Genomic DNA, 26929 nt, shown 5'->3' with positions numbered 1-26929 from the left:
CTCCCAGGTACCGCCCACAACCGGAGCTCTGTGATTGGCCTGCGGCCCTCTGGAGCTTCTTATTGGTCGTGAGTACCGAGCATGCGCGCTCGCCGTGCTCGTGGGTGGGGCTGTCCGCGTTCCGGTGGATCCCGAGTCCCCGGCCTGCGTCACGGTGGTAAGGGCTGGGCGGCAGCGGGTTCCCGGGGTTGAGACTTTGCCCATCACAGGTCGGGAGTCGTGGGGGTAGCGGCCTCACGCACGTGGTCCCTTCGCCCCTTGAGCGCCGGCGGCGGGGTGACCCGGGAGCGCGGTCCGGGTCCTCGGAATTGGCCGAGGCCCGCGGGGCGGTTCTAGGCTCTTTCGAGAAAAGCAGCTGGGTCCGCCGGCCCGATCCGCCCGCCCGATCCGCCCGCCCCGGGCCCGGGTGCGCGGAACCCGCTGAGAGCCCGAGGCGAGCCTGCTTCGCCCGGTGGCCAGGGCGAGGGTTTTGGGGTCATGCTCCGTGGCACGGGTGGCGGTGGGATGTGAGGGGGACAGTCCTGGCAGGTGACAGCATCACCAGGTTTCCACAGTTCTAAGCCGGTCCTAAATGGATATTCACTTATCCATTCCTTCGGCTGAGCTACTGAGCACCTTGTATGCCAGGTGTTGACGTGCTCCCTAAGAGTACTTCAGGATTAACGTGTAGTTAGACCAGAAGAGCCTATAACTGTAGGTGATTCGATCGCCAGAAGTCAACATTTTAGTTTGGATTGCGATTTAAATTTGTCTCTAAAAATTGAAAATCTTCCGGGGTTATCTACTGGATGAATATGAAAAAAAAAAAAGTGCCCTTTATTTTATTCTTGGTTATCTCTTCAGGAAAACAAAACGTTTGCCTTGGAAATTATTTCCCTGTGCACATATTTGCACATTTGGTGCTAATTTGTGCAACAATGTGCACTGTGATTTATTTTAGTACTGTGATTAGTTTTTTTATTAGCATTGGGATATAATAGAAACAAATAAACCCTACAACTTAGCGGGACTTTTTACCGTTTTTAAAAAGAGGAAACAAAAGGCTGTCTAAGACTTACAAGTGATATTGTCATAAGCTTTACTCAGGTGCTTTTCATTTGTCACATTCTTTGTCAGGAAGGTATTCTGATCCTAACTTTAAAGACAAGGGAGCTGAGATACAGATTAGGGGAGTGTTTTCCATTGTCAAGCCTCAGAAGTAGTTTGAAATCATAATTGGATTTCCAGACAATGGAATTAGAGTTTCATTCTTTTACACTTCCCAACTTGATGAATTCTCTCTTACTTAGGTTCATTTAAAATTAGTGCTATGAAACAAAGTTAGAGTAGGCTATTTCACATCATGTGTGGTTGTGGTTATCACTGTATTCTTTTTTTAAAAATTGTGGTAGAATTGATAACTTGTAGGTTGTTATTCCTTTTTCTATTTCTGGCTTTCAGTGTCACTGTTAGAGGTACAGCACATGTCTGGAGGTGATGAGGAGGTTTTTGTTATTGTATGCTACACAGAAAGGACAAGCAAAGGCCATAGCAGAAGAAATATGTGAACAAGCTGTGACTCATGGGTTTTCTGCCGATCTTCACTGTATCAGTGAGTCAGATAAGGTAAGAGCTGTCACTCCTGTAGATTTTACTGTGCTTTACACTTTGAAATAATTTGGTTGGAAAGTGGTGTTTCATAACAAAGTAAGACGTGAAATAAAATACTCAGAAGTTTATTTTATCAACTGTATTGTAAGATTTTACCAGTTTTTTTTAAGTAGAAATACACATTTGAATTAGACTAAAGTGTCTCAGAGACTGAAATAAGCAATCCTACAATTTTAGTGCAATTGTAGTAGTGTAGGCCTCATTTATCTTGCAGATTGACTGTGAGAACAAATGAGATGTGTGCATTTGTGTGGATGTTTATCATGAATCTCAGCATCCCATTTGGATTCCCTAAAAGAAAGGCCCAGCCATTCACGTTCAAGTTCTTCCAAATAAAAGACCACTTAGATTCTGTTATAAAATGGAGATTTAGGTAGTGGTGTGAGGATCTGGAGAAGACTCGCTGCTTAAGGTCGGGGACTACTTATTTGTATATTCAGCATTTCTGTGCAGAAATTCCTACCTTTAAGGGATTATAAGACCTTGTTTTTCTTTTAGTTAGTCTGAGACCTCCAGATTATACTGTTTTAGATAGTTACGTGATAACTGTTAGCAGGGGCTTTATACAACCCAATGATGTGCTAGCCACTGAGCAGTCAAACTCTCGTCAGTGAATTTCACTAGTGCCCCTTCACTCATGTTCAGTCTCCCCTGGCCCGTCACAAACTCAAATTCAAAAAAAGACTAGGCTGTCAGCTGTACAGGTGAATTAGAAACCTAGCTTACAGAGGGAAACTGACTTGGTTCCTTTATGCAGCACTGCCAGTGTGACTACAGATGTAGTCCTAGAAAGCACACTCTTCCATAACACCACCAATTGGAAGGCCCTGTCATTCAATAGTAACTTAAAATAAGCTTACACTGCAATGCCACATGGTGGACTAAACCTGAATCTTACTGCAAATAAATAGTATTATGAAACTAGCTCTGAGGTTTCATGATATTAGGTTGACCTCACTAGTGGGTCAGCAGCCATTTGACAGAAAAATGAATGGTAAATTTGCTTAACACCATTTTGGTCATGCTGGTTGCTGTACTTGGCTGAATGGTTTCTCTAGTTGGATAGCTCTCTGCTTCTTAGTTCACAATAGTCCTTTTCTGCATAAGAGTTTGACACACTGTGTTGCAAGTATTCAGTGGCCTGTTAAAAAATTGCCTCCAGTTCTTCATGTAGGCATGAAAAATAAAGTGAGGATTGGGAATGCAGCACAGTGATGGTGAGTACAGCTTGTTTAAGTGTGCTCAAGACCCTGGATTCAATCCCCGGCATCACAGAAAGTAAAATAAAAGTGAATTGTTTGGACCCAAATTAAGTCATGTCAATGAGCAGTGGTGTTCATAGAGTCATAAGAAGAGACAGTGACCTGTTGTATTAAAAGTGTTTAAATTTACATGAGAATTTAAAGAAAGATACTTGACTTATAAGAATTGGGAACATGGATGATCTCAGTTTACTTCTGATAGATTTTTCAGCTTCCTGGAACCTTGAGGAAAAGTTCTTGATAGCAGCTGATACCTGAGGCAGCACTTTTAATTTCTCACTTTAAAATGCCCTGCGTGCCCCTTCTCTGCCTTTTTAAGTAGTATGGATGACTGTGTTTAAAGTTGCTGAAGATTTCAGAGCTGTTGTGTTTTCATGGCTGTTCTGTGCTCACAGGAGTATTCTATTTGTTCTGTCATTTAATCCTAGGTACTTACATCTCTGCTTTTTATTTCTGAATCTTACCCTCCTCTTTTAAAAGCCCTTTTACTTCCTTTTTTTTTTTTTCTTTCATTTAACTGCCATTTTACTGCATTTCTTCTTGGCATCTCATCAGGGTACCTTGGGTTGTCACCTTGATTCTTAGCTGGGCCTATTTGCCTTGCAGATCAGATCTCATCTATAACACTGGGCACGAGGCACAGTGGCACAGAGTCCCTTACCCTCTGACTTTCCTAAAATGAAAAATTGGACTAGGTAGACACCTGGGATGACAGGTCACATCTGTGGTGAACCACATGTAGGGAAGAACATGTTAATCTCTCCTAACCTCTTTATGAGCATCAGCAAAACAAATGTGTTTAGACTGAGTTATATCCTACATTGCATAGCTTGACAGGGGGCACCTTGTTACTGGCCTGGCCACCCTGGTATACAGCTCTTATAACTTGGCAAGGAGGAAAACTGAAAGGAAATATAAGGCAGAGGAAACTAAACTGATCGCCTTGCCACACTGATATGTTAAATCACTAACATGTGTAGTATTAAGTCCATGATTTGTTACCATTGTTTCGTAGTATGATCTAAAAACCGAAACCGCTCCTCTGGTGGTTGTTGTTTCTACCACTGGCACTGGAGACCCCCCTGACACAGCCCGCAAGTTTGTTAAAGAAATACATGACAAGACGCTGCCAGCTGATGTCTTTGGTCACCTGCGGTATGGATTATTGGGTAATGATCTATATTTCCTGCTCTTACTATGTGCTGTTATTACTGCTGATCACTTTGTTATCTGAATACATCTTTCAAAACCACAAAATGCAATTATATGGGACATTTGGTTTTTTACATAGACATTACATACATGCAAAACATAAAAATGTAAATGCTTCCTCAGTCTTTACCCCACAACACACTCTGCAAAAACACTTACCCTCCCCCCAGAGTTGGAATGCAGGAGCTTGTTAGGCAAGTGCTCTACCACTGAGATATGTCCCTAGTCCTCTATAGAACCTCTTGAGTAGCTTTACTAGTCAGGTAGGCACAACAGAGTCAGTTGTGAAACATTTTTAGAATATTGATGACTGGGCCTCATCTTAAACCTATTAACCAGAGTCTTTGAAGGAGCAGCCTCTCATGCTGCTTTATCATTTAAAACAACAGCAAACCATAAAAATTCCCAAGTGATTCTGTATGTCTATAGATTGGTTTGCACATTTAGGGTAGCTTGGGGTGTTCTAATAATTCTGTTACTTGGGCCTACCACCAGTATTTCTGACATTCAGAAGTAGGGCTCTGACATGGATATTTTTCAAAGCTCTTAGGTGATTCTAGTGTGCATCCCTAATTAGCAAAACTGGTATAGGGCTGTGAAGCATAGTTTAAATAGACAGAGGGTCAGAAGGACCAGCATAGCAAAATATGACACTAGAGACAGGGAGCAGAGGATGCGTATTTCTCTCATGATCTGTATTGTTTATCTTTGGAGGTTTTTTGCAAGAGAGTGGGGGAGAGTATCTAGCAAGGATGGGTTGTGCTTTAATAAACATTTGCTTGGAAATTGAGAGTGTAACCCTGGCCATGACTTGGTACATATCACATGTTCAAGAGAGTGTTGTATTGTGTTTATAGTTTTCTTAAACTGAAGTTTTTCCACCTTCTGTGTTTTCAAGAGTGAATGTCTATTGCTTTGAAAAACCCTCAAAAAGTGTTATAAAGAAAAACCTGAAGCCTATCCAGCTTTTCTAGTCAATTCTGGGTACATACATGAACCCATCTTATTTTTACTCAGTTTTTGGGAGAGAACATGAGGATAAATAAACTGAAAAAAATTTAAGCTTTCAATTTTAAAATTTCAAACAAGTGTGAAATATTAGTGAGTTTTCTTACCATGAAAAGTAGACGCAATTCTTTAAAACTTATCCAAGACTAGTATCAGCTGGTTATGCTGCTGACATGCCTCTGTGCTGTGTGTCAGGAGTTGTAAGTACTATAATAGACTAGATAGTAGGTATTTTAGGTTTTGCAGGCCGTGTGGTCTCTATCACACTGCTAGACTTGGCTGGTGTAGTTTCAAAGTCACCATAAACAATATGTGAACAATATGTTCCAATGAAACTTTATTTACAAAAATTATGTGTGTAGGATTTGGCTCAGAGACCGTGGTTGACAGACTGTTATTCGGGATCAGAAAAGTGCACCAATACATATATCTTGATTTTTTTTTTAACCTGTCTGATCCTTAATTTAAAATTTCTTATGTTTTTATACAGATTCTTGAAAACAAAAATGTGAGATATGTATATTTCTTGCCAATAAGTATTTGTTTTGTTGGTAGTGCCAGTATACTTGGCACTTTCGTGTTGTAAAAAAGAGCACTGTCTGCTTAATTAGTATTACTTAAGAAAAATAAGAAAATGTGGAACTACACGTTATTTTTGTGGAATAGTATTGTTTTAGATACTTATGTTTTAGTATCCTTAAATTTAAACCTCAGTGTATATAATTTTCTATTTGTACTCTTCAGGTTTGGGAGATTCAGAATATACGTACTTCTGTAATGGAGGGAAAGTCATTGATAAACGACTTCAGGAGCTTGGAGCTCAACATTTCTATGACACCGGACATGCAGATGACTGTGTAGGGTAAGAGCAACGTACTTCCCTTTTTTTGCCAGTAAACCCTTATGTTTACACAGTGAAAGGAACTTTATAAAACATGTTAGCAATGGGTTTAGCATGACAGTTTCAGCTTGAGAGTAATATTGTAGTTTTAAGATTTTGAGCTCTAGGATCCTAAAAGATCAACCAGAGCTTGATTTATTTTTTCTGCTGATGTTTGTCTCTTCCTTCGTGGTATGTGTTAATGAACAAAATTAGGAAAGGTGCTCCAGTACAGTTACCCTTTATCTTGAAGTGTGCAGGTATTTGTGTAAGAATCACCATTTTCATTAGGGTAGTGAGTAGGACTCTTCTCTGCTGTGTACACAGGGAGTCACTGGATGAGTTCAGTTGTGAGCGCCTCATGTGGACAGAGCCATCAGGCCGAGCACCATTGATAGGAGACCTCAGTGGGCCTTCACCCCAGACCGCGTGTCATTTTGTCACTTTGTCTCTCACCATCTTAATTGCTATTTGCTGCCATGCTGGTCTTTCTTTTTTCATTTCTTTTATTCTTATTTTTACAAGTCAGTAGTTTACCCTGTGCACAAACTTTCAGATAAATCCTAACATGTTTATTCAAAGGTCTTCCAGCTTTTACATAATTTATTCTACCATTTGGCCTTGAAATATTTTTATTTTAGCCAGATAACAGCACACACACATATTTTTAGTAGATGCATATATTAAATAAATTTTTATTCACTGCACTAATGAATAATTTTTGTTTATGAAAAATGAGAAATTCAGCAAACACCTTGCTTCTCTGCATGTTAGCGCCATTCATATGTGTAGTGGTGAATCTTCTCATATTTCGCCTTATCTCACCCTTCGTGCCCACTCCTTCCATCATTTTCTGCAGCTCTGATGCTGTAGGTTTTTCCTTATCTCCAGTGTACACGTTCTTCCTCATTGTGACAAATCTCTGTGACCTTTTCTTGCATATTACCTTTTACTTTTTTCTTTTTAATTTGATCCTCCTTTTTTTCCAGAACCAAGTTGACATTAGACATTCAGTCTTATGTGGGCTATGTTTAATCAATAATATAATGCTTATATATCATAGAATAGGCTCATTTTTTCTCGTTCCATATTTCACATCTCTTTAAACACTTTTGTCTTCTCTGCCCATTTGTTGGATCAAGTATTAAAATTCTCAAATGTATTTCAGTAGTCTTGTCCCTTTTAATACTTTACTTGAATTTTTCCCTTTTCTAAAATTAAGGTGTTTTTCAGAAGATGCCCTTGCTTAAGGCCCACCACACTTAAAGAATTAGGAATGCAGAATCCAAATGGCTGGTTTCAAATCCTTGATTCACCACTACTGACTGAAACCTTGTTTGCTTAAACTAACAGCTAATGGTATTTACTTTGTAAGATTGTGGATATGTTTGAAAAAATCAGTACAAGTTTCCCTCTTAGAACTATGCTATCATTTAGTAGGCACAATCTCTTTATGATTATAGACACCAGCACCTTCATATTTCTGAGTTCTAAGACTAATTGTAATAGTTAAATGTAACTGTTATTAAGCCCGTATTTTATGAACTTGCTTTCAGTAAGGCTGCTTGGGGTAAATACAACGTATAAGCAAATTTGAGCTATGGACCACATGAACCCCTAATTAGCACAGCGAAATTGTAGTCTGAGTCATAATAAGACAAAATTCTGAAATGTGTCTTTTCATAGTCATTTATCTTAATGAGTTAGAGTTTAATTGATACCGCCTTTGAATTCAGGTGGAAAGTGATAAAAATGTTATTTCTAGTGCTCTGACAAGTCTCTCTTACTTATGCTCTCTATTTAACCTCAGTTCAGTCAGGCAGTGTTGGGAAAGTTATTGTTGAGTTATACTTTGTTAGTATTAACTGGAGTTCTGCATTTTTTACAATGTACTTATGATTAATTTAGATTTCATAAAGAATGACCCCTTTCCTTTCCTGAGGTTAGCTTCCTGGAAATTCTACCCCGTAAAATTATTCAGAACTGATAGAAAGGTTTGAACTTTTTAGTTAGTTAAAAAAAACTTGGCATCAATCCATAGTGGTTTCTTGGTGATATTTTACTTTCTAGACAAAAGATAAGTAAATCTGTTAGGCAAAAAAGATGAGGCATTTGATTGATGTGACAAATATTTGCATCATTAGAGTAGCCTTGGAATTTGGCTGAGTTCTCTTAGCCTCATGAGAATTTAGCATGCCTGTTTAATTATAACTAAAAGTAAAGATTACCTAGTATTTTAGGAAATTAAGAGTGATTTTATTTCTATTATTAATATATTTTCATGTCCCATTTTATTTCTTTGACCTGTACATGTGCTTATATTTTTACAGCGACAGTGCTAACAAAAACATATTAATGTTCTGCTCTTTAAAACTTAATCTTTGATGAATATTTTTTTAATTCTGAGTAATCTTTATCCGACTATATTTTATACAATTGCATATAGTATTCTGTCAGATGGAAGGACTCTGCCTTTATCACATTACTCTGTTAAAATGGACAACTTAGGCATTTGTATTTTTTTCTCTCCTTTTTTTAATTATATGCCAGCTTAGAACTTGTGGTTGAGCCATGGATTGCTGGACTCTGGGCTGCCCTCACAAAGCATTTTAAGTCAAGTAGAGGACAAGTGGAGATCAGTGGAACTCTTCAAAGGGCATCGAATACCTCCTTGAGGACTCATCCTGTAAAGCCAGAGTTTTTACACATTGAATCACAAGTGGAGCTTCTGAAATTAGATGATTCAGGAAGGAAGGATTCTGAGGTTTTGGAACAAAATGAAACAAACAGGAGTCTTTCAAGTGCTCTGATAGAAGACTTTGAATCCTCACTTGTCCGTTCAGTACCCCCACTTTCACAAGCCTCTTTAAGTATTCCTGTGTTACCCCCAGAATATTTGCAGGTGCATCTGCGGGAGTCTCTTGACCAGGTGAGCAATTTACTGTATGCCCTATGCTTAGTGATGTTATTTGACCATGGGTGTTTCCTTTTTATTATTATTACATTAGAATAGAGGTCCACAAACTACAGCTCCACTGCCAAAAGTGAATGTGACCCATTGCCTCTCTTTTGTAAATGAATGTTACTGACACGCAGCCACACCTGTTTTTCAACACTGTGTCTATGGCTGCTTTTGAGCTGCAATAGCAAAGTTGAATGGTTACCACAGAGGTCTGCAAAGCTGAAGGCATTCACTGTTAAGCCCTTCCGGAAGTTTGGCCACCCACGTATTATGGAAGGGCTTGCATTATAGATCAAACATCCCTACCATAGAATGCTCTGAAATTAAAACCTTTCTGAGTATTGACACGATACCACAATTGGGAAATTATACACCTTACCTCTTACGGGTTTGAATCAAAATGCAGTGCATTAAAAGTATTGCATAAAATTACCTTCAGACTGTGAACAGGTGTTTGTGAAACATAAATGAGTTTTCTGTTTAGATGTGGATCACCACAATGCCTCGCTATGGAGCTATGGGTGCAGCCCAGTGGTAGGACTTGCCTAGCATGGGCAAGGCCCTGTGTTCAATTCCCGGCACCACAGAATAGTAAATGGAGTTGTTTATTTAAAAAAAAAACTTCATTATGTATATGCACACATTCCAAATCCAAAATACTTGTCCTAAGCACTTTGGGTAAGAGATACTCAATCTTTAAAGAAGTAAATGGTTTATTTTGCAGAGGTCTCTGCACAGTCTTAATGTATCCAGGGAATTTTTGCCCTTAATGGGAACATGTGAACATTTCTGCAGACTCACAGGATTCAAGGATATCTGGGGATTAAGGATTTTCTTCCCTAATCAGAGGTAGTCCTTAGCTTTCTTGGCCCTCAAAGTCATGGCTACGGGAGATGAGGGATACTTTGTAACCTACTGAGGGTATTCTCTGTTTCTCATACTTAGCTTTTAATTTTTGGCGAATCATTCCCACTTTTTGGATTTTTTCCATGTGTGAGTTAAGCTTAGCAAAGGCCTCTGCCAGTCCCATAGGGTTTTCTCAAAATTGATCAGCTCTTTAGAGTTGTCCTGAGTTGGGGCAGTGGGGCTGGGCTTTTATAGCCATTGAATAGTTACTAGATATGGGCTGCTTCTGAAAGAAGGTGTGGCTGCATCACGGTGTGACCTGAGCGTGCTTGGGTGATTCTTCCCAGCCCTATCCTGACTCCCAGCTTCCCCATAGCAACATAACAATTAATTGACTGGCACTTGTTAAATTGTTTCCTGTTTTCAACTTAGTGATATCAAGTTAAAAACAGAAATGAGGGACAATACAAAGAATTGTTTTCTTTGAACTTTCCCAAGACCTGTGATGTCCAGCCATGTATAGCTGCTTCCATTAATGAACAATAGTTACAATTAAGAATTAAGTTACAGTACCCATTTTTCAAGGGGTGGGCACCTGCATGACCAGCACTGCCCAACACCAGAGGGCCCAGTGACCATCAGTATAGAAGCATTCTTATCTTGAGTGGTCCTTTCCTTTAAAATCTCCTCCCTGAAATTCTGACATGTGTACTGTTTCTCTTTATATATTTTGTTAGGAATACCACTAGACCATTACATGAAAATGCTAGTATTAATATTTTTGTTTGTTTTACAGAAATTCTAATGTCTAATAGACAAGGAGTTTTAAATATACATGAGCTGCTTTTCTGAAAAATGAGATCTATATGTCTGTACCCATTTTCCTTATAAATGAACACTCAGTAGCCAACGAATTTTGTAAGATCCTCTAGATCTTTCAAGATCATTAAGTGAGGGAAGAGTATAATTGAAAATTATGTTTAGTTATACTTTATCGCTTTTGTTTTTCAAGGAGGAAAGCCAAGTATCTATGACGTCAGTGGGTCCAATTTTTCAAGTTCCAGTTTCAAAAGCAGTTCAACTTACTACCAATGATGCCATAAAAACCACTCTCCTGCTAGAATTGGACATTTCAGTAAGTTACGGATTTGTTTCTTGGCAATTACATTCTCAAGATACATGGATCCTTGTGTGGTGCTTAGTTACATACACTTGGGAGAAGGAGAGGTCTGACAGGACACCTGGCCATTTTGTTCTTGATCCATCATGTTTTCTCCTTGAGTTGCCCTCTTTTCTTTCCATTTCAGGGAAGGGATAAGTGAGGAATGACTTTGCAGGTAAACGGATGGAACTGGAGAACATCATCTTAAGTGGACTTAGTGAGGCTCAGAAGGCCAGAAGCCACATGTTCTCCCTCATAAGGATTGTAGACCGAAAACAAATGCAGCAATGTCATGGGACACTAGTCACACATGGGAGGGATTGGGCAAGGGGAAGGAAACTAAGAACTTGAAGGAGATTGATGTGCTCTCTGTACAGAAATGAATATAAAAATCTTAAACTGGCTGGAGCCAATATGGGAAGTGAACGAGGGAGTAGTGAAGAGGACTGGAAGAGGTGAATCAGTTGGGGCTGTAATACACATATGCATGCGAACAACACAAGGAAACTCCCTGTGTAGCCATCTTTACGTCAAACTAGCAAGAATGTCATGTTTCTCATTTCACCTTTTATCTATTTTCTTCTACAAAATTGGAGAACAGGAGGGCAGAATAGGTCGTACAGAGGGCAGAGAGGCAGAGAGTGGTGGAAGGGAGGGGGAAAGGAAGTAGGAGGGTGAATACAGTGCAAATAACGTGTGCACATGTATGTAAATGCAAAAATGACACATATTAAAACTGTTCCAGGAACGGGATGGAGATAAAAGAGAGCAGTGGAGGGGGTGCACTCAAGTAAGATATATTTTATATTACAAGAATATTTGTAAATGCCACAATGTACCCCACCCAGCACATCAACAAAGGAAAAAAAACAAAAACAAAAACATGAGGAATGACTAAAGGTGATTCAGCAGAGTAGACTTGCTGACTTACAAGCCACAAAAGAATCATGGACTCAAAACAGCATTTTGATAGGAGAGGCCCTTTGAAAGGAAGCTGTTCACCTAAGATCAGCCAGCTAGTTAAAATAAAACTCAAGACTAGCCAATCAAGTAAGGGTTAACTTTTCAGAGTAGTGGTTCTGATTCCTGGGAGAATCTGGAAGAAATTATGAACTCTGTCCAGAAAAATGATTGTACAGAAACACTTGCAAACAGTTTCAGGGGGTTATGCACTATTTCTCTGTGCACAGTCCATGAGCCCCTCCTCCTGCTGCTGCAATCCGTGGACCTCAGGGTAAGAAACTGAGTCCTGGAACTTCAGTGCTCCAGGACCTCGTCACAGTCATTTAGCAAACTGGGTGTTTTGATGAAGGTCCTGAGACATTAAGCAGGTTGCTTTTAGAAAAATAAAATCACTTTAAGTTTGTCTGTGTAGATCTCATTAAGCTGCGTAATAGAAAAAAGATACAGGAAAGGCATCAAAACTACATTGTTTCGATACTATTGAATGTGTTGGTAATCTATATTATTAAGTATTTTTGCTTTATACACCAAAGCATTTTAATTTTTATTCTGATATTCCACTTTTTTGTCGTATAAAAAAGCAAGGGTTAGCCAGTTGCTAAGTCAAGCCTGTCTCCTTTGCAGGCCGGGAATGTGAGCAGTTCTCTCCTACCCCAAAGAAAGGAGCAAAGTAAAACCACCGCAGATGGTCTTAGTTTCATTTAGTGAGAATGTGTATGCATGTGTGCGTGTGCATGTATGTTTTTAGAAGAGGAATTTTTACATAGATTATGGTACCTTTGTAGAAAGTGAGGGAGGTCTGATTTGCATTCGGCAAGTATGCAGTAATAGAAAGCAAAACATTGCATAATTACCAAATTTCTTTTTAAGGTAACAGCTAATAAAAATATGTTCATTTGATTAATTGAGCTTATTTCTTAGTTTCTTTTTGGGATTGGAATTCTTTACTATCCATGTTCCTCTATTATTTTCTTTTTTGTGTTTATTAATTGTACATAATAAGGGTTTCGTTTTGACGTTTCCACACCTGCATACAATGAACTTTGCTCCTGTTCGCCCTCTATTGCTTTCTCTCATAAAACGGTCATATAATGAAAACTCCGTGTTACCTCACAATGTAAGCTCCTTCACTCATGAAGATTTTTCTCCTTTCATTTTGGTTCTTCTCTAGGAAACTTCTTTTTCTTATCAGCCTGGAGATGCTTTCAGTGTGCTCTGTCCAAACAGTGATTTCGAGGTGCAGAGCCTACTCCAAAGACTGCAGCTTGCTGATAAGCAAGAGCACCTGGTCCTTGTGAAAATCAAGGCACACACAAAGAAGAAAGGTATGGCTGACGCTGGACATGCTGGGGGTCAGTGGCTAGCAGCCTGGAACTGACCAGCAACAAAGCCACCATGGCACCGGGGCTCAGACACATGTTAGGGGCAGAGGGAGAATGTGCACATGTTGAGGGGTGCACATGTTGACACATGCAATTGTGTTGTCAGTTTCTCAGTGCTCCCCTTAATTACACGGAATAGGATGGGTTTTGTGCCTATTGGACACTTGTGGACACAGAAAGGAAATGTCTCATAGCATGTCACTGCTTTTTTCTATAATCAAAGGAAGTTGTTTATTTTAAATTGTCAATATTGTTTGTCCTAAAATTGTTATTGGTAATACATAGTTCTGATGGAGCACTGCCATCTTTTACCTTTCGATTCTATAATTTTAGATAATTTTCCCTTTAATTGGTATATCTTGAGCTTATAATTATTTTTTAAGGTGATGTTTTTCTGCTGTATTTATTTGGGGGAATTTTTTTGGCTGATTAAAACATTTTGACAGCACTAACGTAAAGCACTGCAGTTAACTGTCATGAACCTCGTCTCTTGTCTTTTCCTGGAAAAGGAGCTGCCTTACCCCAGCACATCCCCGAGAGGTGTTCTCTCCGCTTCATTCTTACCTGGTGTCTTGAAATACGAGCAGTTCCTAAAAAGGTATTTCAGTCTTCTGTGGGTAACTATTTTTAAATGTGCTTAGCTCTGCTTAAGATTTGTTAAGTACACCTGTTGTCTACCTTTTGAAGGCTTAACAAATATAGTCTTCACAGCACGTTTTTAAAATTAGTTCCCAATGGTATGTGATATCTGTATGATTTTCATAACAAAGTATTTTTGTCATATTTATATTCATATTTTTGTGCTTTATACTATGAGATTCATAAAGTAGCTCTTGTTTTCAGCCTTATTTTTACTAGGGATGGACTTCATATAGCACCGTACACAGTGGTGATGCCTGTGTTATCCAGGTGCACGTGCCACCTTTCCTCTCATCGATGACAGGAGGCTTGTGAGAGTTCAGGGTCCCCCCTTTCCACCTCCTAAGTTATTCGATCTCTTTTATGTAATTCTACATAATTGCTGATGAATCAGAATTCTTTTGGAAAAATCATAAGTCTTTGGTATGTTTATGTTGGTGTTTAGATGAATGTGGAAATAGAACAGTCCACTAGAGGGCAGTATTACACCAGGAACTGTTTTAAAATTAATTGTAACTATTTTTCTAAACATTTCCCTCAAATGGATGCTGATGGATAAGGTTTTTCTAAGTTGTATCTTGACAAACTTGAATTGTCACTGAGCATAAAGAGTGATGTTATTAGGGTGCCATCTGGTCCCTTAGTGCTGAGCTTATAAAAAAACACTTCATAATTGTCAAATAGATGTTGCGGTCTCTAATGTAATTATCTGTCATGACAAAAGCTATGTATTCTGAAATAAAGTCTTGAATTGTGAGATTTGGGGATCATACTCTGAGGCACCTGATGTGTTCGTGAGACCAGTTGATTAGATTGCTTAGAACAGAGGAAGTGGTCATAATCCCAGGTAAGTTCTAACTGAATATTCAGAGTCTGCAGGGTTTTTTTTGTGTGTGCGTTACACTGTTTCTTCCTTTCAGTGCTAAGTATTGAACTCAAGGCCTCTTGTATTCTGGACAAGTGTTCTATCACTGAGCTACCTCTGACCCCCACAAGTGACTATTCTTATAGCCTTAACTTAAAGCAGGCCATAATTGATATTGGCTTCCTTTTCTTAGGCATTTCTGCGAGCCCTTGTGGAATGTACCAGCGATGGTGCTGAGAAGCGGAGACTGCAAGAACTATGCAGCAAACAAGGAGCTGCAGATTACAACTGTTTCATACGAGATGCCTGTGCCTGCTTATTGGACCTCCTCCTGGCTTTCCCATCCTGTCAGCCACCACTCAGTCTCTTGCTTGGTGAGTAGTCTCTTTCAGGTCCACGATAGTTTTTGATGCACTGCGCTGTAAGCATCTTTATAATACAGGAAACTTGCTGCTCATGTCTAACGCTGAATTCTATGCAGATGTATTGGGAGCATGTCTGAATGAATGGTGATTGGTAAGTAAACATGTGTAGGTTCATGTTGCAGAGACAACTGAGCTGCCTTCTAGGAGCCAAACACGCCTTTGGATTTCCTCATTATTATTCTATCTATGTCGCTATCACTTTCTCTGTTAACATAGGAAGTCTTAATTTTTTTTCCTTAAAATTCAGCATCTTTTCTAGTTTGTTTTTTTCAGAGAGGTTATTTGGCTATATTTTATCTAAAAATGGTCTTTCTAAGAAGAAAATGGGTCTCTGTCAAAGATAAGCAACATCAGATTTAATTAACAGTAGCTAATGAAGCATGACCTCTGTGTGTAGAATGTAGATGTGCTCCCACTAAGGCAAGTCTAGATTTAGGGTCTTTCAAGAGCAGAAGGGACTTCTTATGTCATGCTAGTATAAGTTGACATTCTTTGGGTACTTGGAGCATATCCTCTGATTTCCTCAAGTGGTTCTTAGCCAGATCTCAACATTTACGTGTGTCTGTAGTGACACGGAAACCTGTAATGTCCTTCTTAGTGTTAGACCAGCAAGGACTCTCTTGATGTTTGTTAGTTTTCTTTTCTCTTTCTTCTTCCCCACAATGGTTAAAGCATTACTGAGGATGTTGTTCTTCAAGTAGGTGCTCTGATGCTTTTCAGTTCAGTATTTTAGAGCTTGTAGGGCATTGAAGTCTGTCAGAATACAGGTCCAGAAGCATGGGAAGTCTTGGAAGTTTGTCTACCATACATGAACGTGTTTCATATTTTTCCTTTCTTGTGTACTTCCTGTTACCCTTTTAATTATTTATAAAAATACTACATTTTATGTAATTATGTAACATATTAATAAAACTATCTAAAATTAGCAATTAGAACCTATAAAACTTAAATTTTCTTTAATTTTAAGAAATTCAGTTTTTTTAAGAACAGTTGATAAATCTAAAGTTTAATGCTAACACGGGCCCTTTACTAAATCTTATTTTCCAGTATGTAGGAAAATTTCAAGATGTTTTGCATAGATTGAATATTTTAAATATATTAAGTATATTTACTTATAATATTTGTTAGCATAGAGTTCAGATATCAATAATGTAAATTGCTTTACAAGAGTATTTATGTTTTGAAACCACTGGGTTTCTGGATAATTTAGTTTAAAAATTCCTACCACCACATAAAAATCTTTTCATTTTACAAATACAAGAAGGAAAAGTATGATATGTCCCTAAATATTTCCTGTAATCCTTAAAACAGTAGCTTTTAATTTTTTTGAGATTGCGACTTTATTTTGAACAGAAAACCAGACACTTTCCCTGGAAAGTGTCACATGAAAGTTTAATGACTCTGAAGCCTACTTCTGTTAACTCTGGCTTATGAGACCAGCATTTCGGGAGAAACAGTGATTTCAGAGCTCAGGCAATGCATATCTAACTAGAACATTACTTTGAATACTCTAAATAAGAGCAAATGGAAATTTAGGCTTCGAGTTGTTTTGACTTTTGGAGCTGAGGCTATTTTTAGCAGCAGTGATTAATAATTGCTTCTTTTATTTTTTTTTCTAGAACATCTTCCTAAACTCCAGCCTAGACTATATTCATGTGCAAGGTATTAATATTTATTAACATAACTATATCATCTTTCCCCAAGTCTTATGAAACCCAGTCTTCCAAATCCTTAGCGACTACTAATTCATTCAGTGGTAACTTCCCTGATTTGTGGAAGACAAGGGTGATGAAGAGCCACAGGACTCCTGTCCTCCAGGAGCTCACAGAGTTCAAGATCCTGAGTGGCTCTGTGTCATTCATTATGGTTCTTCTACCTACGGCAGTAGGCCTTAAGGGCTTCCACCTTCCCTGGGCAGTGGAGGAGGGCAGATAGGGAGAGAAGTTCAAATGTGGAACATCCCATGAGTGCTGGCTTAGAGGTTCAGGCCTGACTCCTCACTCTAGCCTTCCTTCCATTGCTCAGCCTCTGTCCCTTTCCCATTGGGGATCCTCCCATGCCTATCCACAGTGGCAGTGCAAGAAGGCACACTTGAGGGAATGAGAGCTAGCCCTGCACTGCGGAGCATCTAATATGAAGTGAAAAGAAGTGTGGTTTTGTGGAAGTGTCATTTAAAAATGATTTTGAACTTTTATTTTTCTTCAGTCACTTCTGAATTTTGTCACCTTAATAAATGACGTGGGATATTTTCAGGATTTATTCCTATTCATTCAAATGGTGAGTCTTTTACATGAAGAGCCTTAGGGCATCTCAGTTTTTATAAGTCTTAGCTAGTATTGAAGAGGAACAAATGGAACTGGAAACTTTCCTGAATGATATCCCAAGAGGGAGGCAGCGGTTAATTGAATAAGATTGCTTTCCTCTCTAAGTAGTGGCAAGGTAGAGTAGAGCCCATTAGGAACTATTCTTCCACTGCAATCTAAAAAAAAGAAAAGATTAATTTAGCCCTCATATGTAGTATTCCTAATGCAAAATTTGAAACTTACCTGTGTGTCTTTGCAGTTCAAGTTTACTTTATCCAGACAAGCTTCACTTTGTTTTTAACATTGTGGAGTTTTCATCTGACACATCAGCGGTGGTTCTGCGGAGGGGTGTTTGCACAGGCTGGCTGGCCAAGTTAGTGGCCCCAATTCTTCAGCCAAACACACAAGCATCCCATGCAGACAGCGGAAAATACCTGGCTCCAAAGGTACTAAAGTAGTGTGCAATTGAGCTCTATTAAAGTGTTCTTTGCCTGACTCGAAAAGCAATGGAAGTCCCCTACATTGCCCATCACTGCTATTTATTCCAAAGGAAATGTATACTGTACTTGAATTTTAAAATCTCTATTAGAAGGACAAACATTATTTACCTTCACTTACAATCTTTTTCCAGAATTTGTAAAGCATTAATTGTCTTGATCAGTCTGTTCTCGGTTATACTATTCATAGAAAAGACAACCTTTTTTGTGAATATTCTTGGTAGACTGGTCTAGGGAAGGGTGGAGAAGGGTCCAGGAAGGATTGAAGGATGGTGGTGGATAGTTGTATTTATGTCCAGGCTGAACCCCATATTCCAAATAAGTAATTGTATATTCTCTAATTTGGAGCAGTAGGATTTCTTCCCATCCCTATTTCTCCCCTTTTGTCATAGTACTGGTATGTGTTTGAGTGTGTGCTATTAATGGGGAAATTACCTAAGAGAAAAAGGTGTTGTGATTTTCTGAATGAGCCATGGATACATTCACCCTGCATTCAGTGGCATCTTTTCCATGTCAGCAGCAGCACACTTGTCACCACATGCATAGGGAACAATTGAAAGTTGTCCCTCCTTGCACGTAAGCATGGTTGAAATCAAAATAACACAATCTCAGGCTTTAATCATGAAATGTTCTTTCTTCATAGAAGTGATGAAGTTAGTCTGTCATTTGTAGTGCCATGTCAGGTTTGGCTTCTTTAATTTACTGGAGTTAAAAAAGTGTGATGACCTTGAGAATTCTAAAGGGAAGACAGAGTACAAAATTGCCTTTTACCTGGATATTTCCCCATGTCCTCCCCAGGACAGAGGTGCTTTACATATTCATTAAACATGACATTGATTATACAGCAACAAAATGTTAGGAAATTAGAAATGTTCCTTTCGCAAAAGGAAGTGTTATAATGCTGATATAAAAGTTCTGTCACTTTGTGACTGCATAAAAAGAGCAGATGATCTCCAGAAAGATAAAAGTCCATAATGTACAACAAACACTAAGCATGGATGCCTGATACATCCTCTTCCCTTCTTCCCTCATCTCCTTTCTGCTCTGTTTTAACAAATTTTTACTGACTAACCAATATGTAGGCACTAGAGGTGCAGCTGAGTACTGCCATTTTTCTCAGAGTGCAGAAAATGTTGGCCTTTGATCTGCTACACATTCTCCCCGAGCTGTGGCAGCTTGTACAGCTGTTCACAGAATCACGTCCTTTCCCCAGTTCTGTCCAAGAGAGGAGCAGACTCTCCCACCCCTGCCTGTGAGCAGTGGCATATGCAGATGAGTGCCAGGACTCTGGGTGGCATGGCCGCTTGCTTCCCTTGATCTTCTCTGCCTTAAGAACAGGTGTGATCCATGGCAGGAGTGCAGCCCACCTGCTGTCCCTGCTGTGCTGTCCCTGCTGTCCTAGGACAGGGAAAGCTTTGGCTCTTGTGCTTCTCTGCCAGGACTCAGCTCCACTGTGGCTGACATGCACTTGATGCGGGCCTCTGTCAAAGGCCCCCAGAGGTCGAGGCTGTCTCTAGCATTTGTGTCTGAATTGGCAGCTCCCTGCTGTGGCCATCCTTTCTTCATTCTGTTTAATCTTGCTTAATAAGATTTGCATCACCCACATCCTATGGATATCTGTTCGTTTATTATGCCTCCTCCTACTGGAATGTAAGTTCCTTCAAAATAGTGACTGCTTTGTTCGTTTCTCTATTCCTAGTGCCTATCACAATGAAGTTCTCTCAGTAAAACTGTTAAGTGACTAATCAAGTGAGTCTGGCTACTGTCATAATAATTACAGCTTCATCCCCAAAGAAGAAGAGTTATTAGACATAGCTCTGCCAGTCTTCCATTTAGAAGGTGTGCTGTCCAAGCTATTCCAGATCTTCCTATAATTTTCCTCAAATTAAAAGTTAGAATGTAAACCATATGTGGAGTACCTACCTATAGTCCTAATACTGGGCCAACTGAGGCAGAGAGATCAAGAGTCCAAGGCCAGCTTGGGCTATGTTGTAAAACCCAATCTCAAAAAAAAGTTGAAATGTGTGACATTATTCTACCATGCAAGATAGAACAGAGTCCTGTCATTCCTATTCGTACTGTCACTCAGTGTGACCTGCACATGTGATGAAGTGAAGCTGAAATGGAAACATTTTCACAAACCAGTTCCTTTGTAAGTGTCCTTGGCACATGAGTTGAAAGAAAAGTCTTTTGAAATGTTAAGACTTCTGACTTTATACAAACAAATGATTTCGGGTAATATTGGACCCAGAATAACAAATATGTCACAATTGTTTAGAATCTTTGGAGCAGCTTCTTAATTTCTATTTTGGGTTGCCTTATATTCATTTAAAACTTTCTAAACCCATCTTGATATTTATCTCTACTGCCATACATATGTAGACATGAAGAACTGTGTCTTCAGTTTTTGATGTATTTCTCTATAATATATGTTGTTTATTGCCTACTAGAAAGCAAGTCTTATCTATGGGCCTAGAATAACTTTATTTCTATTCAGTGTTCTCGAAAACACCATGCTTCATTTTTGATATGGGTAGAAAAGAAAGTTTTCAACACAAACTTCCTTATTTATCTGTAATGTCACTTGTGCACCTGGTTTTATAAGATCTAGTGCTGCTGTTTACTTAAACATGCTTCGCGGAAGGGAATTTACACTTTCTGACTTCCTTAGCAAAGATCAGCTGGGTTATATGCTCTTGCCTGGTTTTTCTTTCACACTCACCACAGCTGGTCTAATATTCCAGATATCCATCTCTCCTCGAGCAACAAATTCTTTCCACTTACCAAATGACCCATCGGCACCCATCATAATGGTGGGTCCAGGAACTGGCATAGCTCCCTTCATTGGTTTCCTGCAACACAGGTATGAGCTTGTTTTGGCTATTGGGGAAGTGTACCCTTTGTCATCCCGAGTGAATACATAATAACCTTTCTTGCTTTAGTAGTTTTTAGAATAATTGAACTTCATTTAGAATATTTTTATTTTAAGAATTATCAAATGTGTGATAGCATAATAATTTGTCACCATGGGAAAAATGAACACGGTATAGTTTGGGGATTGTTTTATGCTGAAGCGTTCTGTTTGGCTGTGGTACTGTTACTTTTCATTTTACTTTTTTAACTGTTCTGTGGTTTGTAGCTTATGCAGTTGGGAGTGAATTTCAGGCACACCTTTATGCTGTATTGAGGTACAGCAGATCCATCTATTTGTTAACTGGATAAAAGTGACAGTAACAGATTCAAGTACACCAAAATGTCCAAAGCTAAACCTCAGATATCAGCAATTTGAATGCTATTAATAGATATCAGTATCAGAACAGAGTATCTTATATAAAGTAAATTTATTGTACTTTCTTCCATGTTTGTAAAGCAGTGAACATATCTTACATACTGTTCCCCAGGCAGTGGAGTCATGTCCTTTAGACAATCATTTTGTTGTTTCAGTTTTTTTTCTTAAGAAAGCAAATCACATTGTCAGATGTACTCTGTGTCTCATAGAAATTACTCTAGGTTTCACAATGTGATGTTTTGAATTATTCTTTATAGGTATGTCATGTATAACTTGGGGATGTAAACAGCTCCTAGGTGCATGTTTTCTTATTATAGTGTCTGATGAGTGACCACGATAGCCTATACAACAATAATAGAATGTTATACAAGTCAACTTTCTGTCACTATAATGAAATACCTGAGGTAATCAACTTATAAGCAGAAAAGGGTTATTTTGGCTCACAGTTTTAGAGATTCCAAATTGATTGGCCCCTATTATTTTGGACTTGTGACAAGATCACACATCATGCTGAGAGTACACAGCAAAGCAAAACCACCCTCCTCGTGGCTAGGAAGTGAAGGAGAAGAGGAACGGACTAGGGTCCCTTTGGAAGCATATCCACAATCACATTCAGTATCCAAGCCCAGGGCTGTGGTGTAGATCAGTGGTAGAGCACAGGTGGCTTAGCACGTTCAAGGTCTCAGGTTCAATCCCTAGGCATGGTAGCAAAAAACAAAACCAAAGAAAATTCAAACCATCATTTGTTACTATATTAATTAAATGAATGAACTTTCAACAACTGTGAAAATGGATTTTACAAACTTCCATTTGGAGGTGGTGTTTTCTGATGAAAATTTCTTTTACACATTCTTTGTATCAGACATCTAAACTTTCTTTTTCTGTTAGAGAGAAACTCCAAGAACAACACCCAGCTGGGAATTTTGGAGCAATGTGGTTGTTTTTCGGCTGCAGACATAAGGACAGGGATTATTTATTCAGGTACTATATAGTTGTATTGTAGTGATGTTCAGTCATTCAGTGTACAGTTGTAAAGGTCAACTTTTTCATGTTTAAAGTACAGCCTTCCAGTGGCCTGTGATGTGTTCTGTTTCAGAGAGGAGCTCAGGCATTTCCTGAAGCGTGGGACCTTGACTCACCTGAAAGTCTCCTTCTCCAGAGATGCTCCTTCAGAGGAGGAGGACGTTCCAGCAAAATATGTGCAAGACAACCTCAAGGTCCACGGCCAGCAGGTGGCCAGGGTCCTCCTTCAGGAGAACGGCTGCATCTATGTGTGTGGGTGAGTGGGCAGCATATTTCAGCACCAGCTAGGAGGATGTGGCTGATGGGGTGATGGACACAAAGCACAGAGAGGCCAGCGATGTGGGTGTACAGGAGTAGAGAATCAGGCTCCAGATAACTTTAACACATTTAATAGCCAAGGTACCATTCTCCGAGACGTAATGGTGAAAGTTAATTCTTGCATTGGGGAGTACTTTGTACCATTTCAGATCCGTGTTTTTAGGCTTTAGGAGTTATATTTATCTTAAGGCCTTACCCATTTAACTTGAAATCTCAGGATTGATTTTGTGGTGTAGAAGAGTTTGTGATATGAACTATTGAACTAGCTTAGAGGGAAAAAGCATTATTTTGATTCTAAGAACATGGCTCAGACTAGGATCCTTTATTTTTAAGGCAAAAATGTATCATGCTAAAGTTAGCAGAAGACAGGAGTCATTCCTTTGTTACTAAGTCTGATCTCATTCTGTGGCAAAATCTGTTACAGAAACCCAGAATTGCCATGGAAAATAAAAATTTAAAAACTTAACCTGCTTCTTTTCATGAAATACAAACAATTCTGCTAATACAAGAAGTTTTGAAGTTCTGCTTTATGCCAAGCACTGACATGTGCTTAGTCAGGCTCTTCCTTTCTTTTCTGGTGCTGTGATGTAGAGGCTGAAACACTGAGACAGTGCTCCAGAATACTTAAAATTTATCTGAAACAGGTTTGATGAAATGAGACTTATTTTTTCTGTTTTGATGTTACATTCTGATAATTTCCTTTCTATTTTTTTTAATTTTACTACAGAATTAAAAAAACAAGCGGACTTTGGCAACAAACTTGATGTTTTAAACTCTTAACAGATTTTGACTCTCAGTTGAAAAACACTACAGAAATTGTGGACATTGTGTTGATTTACGTTTTCATTTAGCTTTTTGTGAAGTAATTGACCTTCACTTTGTGTATGGGGCAGGTGCCAACAGTGCTCAAACACAGGCTGAAGTTTTAAACGTACTGCTAAGAAGCAGAAACAGTTCATTATACCAATGTGCAAAACTGGTAATTGAGAACTCAGTGTCATTCATGTCCAAACTCTTGAAATATGTCCCCACAAATAGCTCATCCCCATCACTGGCTGGTCACTATATGCCTATAAAATGGACTTGAAAACATTCATGGTAGTGTTCAGAAAGAAGGGTTCAGAGTGAACCCTATATAACTTACCACTGACAAGTGGATCAGGGACACAGGAGCATTGGAGACTGAGGGGACTCAGCCACTGAGGAAGGATCAAACTTGTTCCCAAGCCCAGGACACCCTTCCCAGGGAGAAGGCACATGCTGCATATGGGTCAGGTGAGATGACAGGTGGGAGCTATTGATTTGACAGCATGGTGGCCAGTGGTGGATAGGGCCGCGGGGATAGCAGTTCTGGAGTGAGTGGCCACTGTTCTAGCGTTGAGCAATTATGGGGAGAGATCACATATACTCCCTGCCTTCAGTCAGCCTTCCCTGATGGGACAGTCCAGAAGCAATGTTTGACCTAAGTGCTCCATAAGGGACAGAGGGCTTGCAGGGGCTAGAACTATGACCCATGACAGTCCTTTGAGAAATCCTCAGTGAAAGTGTCTGTTGCTGAAAGTGGATCTGAAGGCTTTGGGGTAAAAAGAGCTGAGAGAGGAGGGAAGTGGCTGGGTGAGGTGAGCCCTTGACCTTACACATGGTAAAGCTTCAGTTTCTCAGAATGTAGAAGCCTGTGGCAGGTTTTAAGCTGCGAAACCCAGTGCTCAGCTCTGTATTTTCACATGTCACCTTGGGTGAAGGCCTGGCCTGGGATGAGTGAGGCTGGGAGACATGTGGGTAGGAAAACAAGGGAAGAACTAAGATGGAGGAGTCACAGGCACCAAAATATGTGGACTAGGACTTGGTAAAAATTCCTGTTTATAAAGGATGCCATCGTCTTCTCTTCTAGAGATGCTAAGAACATGGCCAAGAATGTAAACGAAGCCCTTGTGGAAATAATAAGTAAGGAGGTTGGAGTGGACAAACTAGAAGCAATGAAAACACTGGCCACTTTAAAAGAAGAAAAACGGTATCTTCAGGACATTTGGTCATGAAACTGGCAACTAAAGGGAGAGAATTAAGATATTTTGGCTGAAAATACTAAAAGGCAATTTTGCTGAAGCTGAGATTTAAGTCTTTTTAAAAAATTTTTAAATGTTTCTTGGAGGAGGTTGGATGGGAAGCAGATCTTTATTTTTTTCCCAGTGGTTTTGAGGTTTGAACTCAGGACTGCAGCTTGTCAAGCAGGCACTCTCATCCCTGGGGCCACAGCCCTAGTCCTTTTTGCCTTGTTACTTTTCAGATAGCATCTCATGTTTTTGTTCAGGTTGGCCTGGACCAGGATCATCCTGCATCGCTTGGCTGGGATTATAGAAGCACACCACCATGCCAGCTTTTTTTGTTGAGATTGGGGTCTCTTTAACTTTTTGCCCAGGCTGGCATCAAACCACAGTCCTCCCAAACTCTGCCTCCAGAGTAGCTGGGATTGCAGGTGTGTACTACTCCTTTTGCCTGGAGCAGATCTCTTAACAGTGTAGCAAAATTTTTGATGCAGTCGTGTGTGCCTCCCACCCACTTCCTCCCTGAACCTGTGTCCCCCACGTGGTATGCTGTTGCATGTAGGCTCTGAGAGCACAGGGACTGTCCTCACTAGCTCACCTGTGCACTTGCACATTGTGGAGAGCTTTTGAGACCTTGACCAGCCACAGGAGCTCTGTGAGTACGTGCCAAGGCTCCCCTGTACCAGGCGAGGGCATTAGAACTGACTGAGCTCATAACTCGTGTGAACTTAGGTTGCAATGTTTGTTAAGTAATGTGAAAGTGATTTGTCATGTTTATATGAAATGTGATCATAAAGAATATTCATATTAACGTATTTAAATCACATATCTGTTGCATCTTCACATAATTATGAAATGGTGTTCATTACACAAACTGCATTTCTGATAAAACAATTTTATTTTTAAGGTAATCCCTATAAAATGGGCTTTTATGGTTCTAAAAATATGAAAGGTATTTTGAAGTTGTACTCTGTCATATATTTATCACAATTATTTTTAATGTCACAATTTCAGAATTTAGAGACACTTGTATTCAGTTTACAAATGACAGTATGTATGTATTTTGTAATGTTATAACCAGTTATCTTACTTAATAGTTTGGCATTTTAAAAACAAACCTCTACTTCTCAAAAGCTTCTGCTCAGTTTTTTTTATGTGCAATCCTTGAGACTGAACCCAGGCCTAGTGTTTGCTAGGCAGGTGCTCTGCCACTTGAGCCCTGCCCCCAGCCCTTTCTGTTTTAGTTTTGTTTTTGAGATAACTTTGTCCAGACTGCTTGGGAACCCAGTCTTTGTGCCTTCTCTTCTAAGTAGCTTGGAAGCTGGAATTAGAGCCTTCACTTTTGAGATATGAAGGTCTGAAAAAATACTGCATGATATTTAAGATTTGGTAAGGCCTGGTGGCTTTTTATATTATCTAATCTTGTTACTGCATATAGAATATCCAATACCAACCTAAAAAATAAAGATTATGACAACATAGCAAACAAATACTGTTACTGTTAGCTAATATCTCTGTATAGATTCTGTACATCAGCCAAGATAGACTTGAGGCAATATATTAAAAGGGTCAAAGAACAGTATTTCTTATTAATCAGTATAATAAGCCAGGTACAGCAGCTCATGCCTGAATTCCTAGCTACTTGGGAGGTAGAGATCACAAGGATTGCTGTTTAAAAGCCAGCCCAGGCAAATAGTTGACCAGATCATATCTTGAAAAAACCCATCACACAAAAGAGCTGGCAGAGTAGTTCGAGTGGTAAAGCACCTGCCTAGCAAGTGTGAGATCCTGAGTTCAAACCCCAGTACTGCCACAAAAAAAATAAATAAATCAAGAACTTGTGTTCACTTACCAGCGTTGTTATAAATATGTCTAGAAACTGACAAATAGTCATGATTGGTGTTGGAAAGTGACCCAAGCCAGTTTCCTCATACAGAACACCCACGTTACTTAGATGTGGAATTTGAGGTGGTATTGATCAGCTGCTCCCCACACATTACCAGCTGCTGATGGTGAAAATAGATTTCAGTTGAAATGCTACCCACAGAGAAAGGTAATCATTAAACAAAACACACAAGTAGTCGGGCATCAAGCAGTTTCAAGGACCTGTCGTGTAAACTTGATGAAACTTCAGCCATGCCTCTAGGTGATCAAGATGCAGCTTGCATGGAAGTTTATTCAAGTCTGTTATTCTAGGGGCG

The 26929-nt window shown here is 39.4% G+C and overlaps 1 protein-coding gene across 2 annotated transcripts; it reads left to right on the top strand.

The window, feature by feature from the left end:
* Positions 1–76: 76 nt before the first annotated feature.
* Mtrr (5-methyltetrahydrofolate-homocysteine methyltransferase reductase) lies at positions 77–26579 on the top strand. 2 transcript variants are annotated; one of them, XR_012449247.1, is made up of 16 exons: positions 77–157; positions 1441–1605; positions 3928–4081; positions 5877–5994; positions 8563–8941; positions 10833–10955; positions 13117–13270; positions 13837–13925; positions 15025–15205; positions 16876–16918; positions 17819–18005; positions 20801–20919; positions 22234–22326; positions 22442–22624; positions 23414–23961; positions 24578–24716. XR_012449247.1 is itself a non-coding variant. In XM_074077750.1 (15 exons), exons 2-15 carry the CDS (start codon positions 1477–1479, stop codon positions 24720–24722), a joined length of 2097 nt encoding a protein of 698 aa, XP_073933851.1. In that variant the 5' UTR covers positions 77–157; positions 1441–1476; the 3' UTR covers positions 24723–26579. The 2 variants fall into 2 exon arrangements, 1 of the variants encoding a protein (XP_073933851.1); XM_074077750.1 differs by lacking the exon at positions 23414–23961 and having other exon boundaries at positions 24578–26579.
* Positions 26580–26929: the final 350 nt, after the last annotated feature.

This window comes from Castor canadensis, chromosome 6, assembly GCF_047511655.1.
Source record: "Castor canadensis chromosome 6, mCasCan1.hap1v2, whole genome shotgun sequence".
Classification (NCBI taxonomy): domain Eukaryota; kingdom Metazoa; phylum Chordata; class Mammalia; order Rodentia; family Castoridae; genus Castor; species Castor canadensis.
This window is presented reverse-complemented; position numbering and strand designations above follow the sequence as displayed.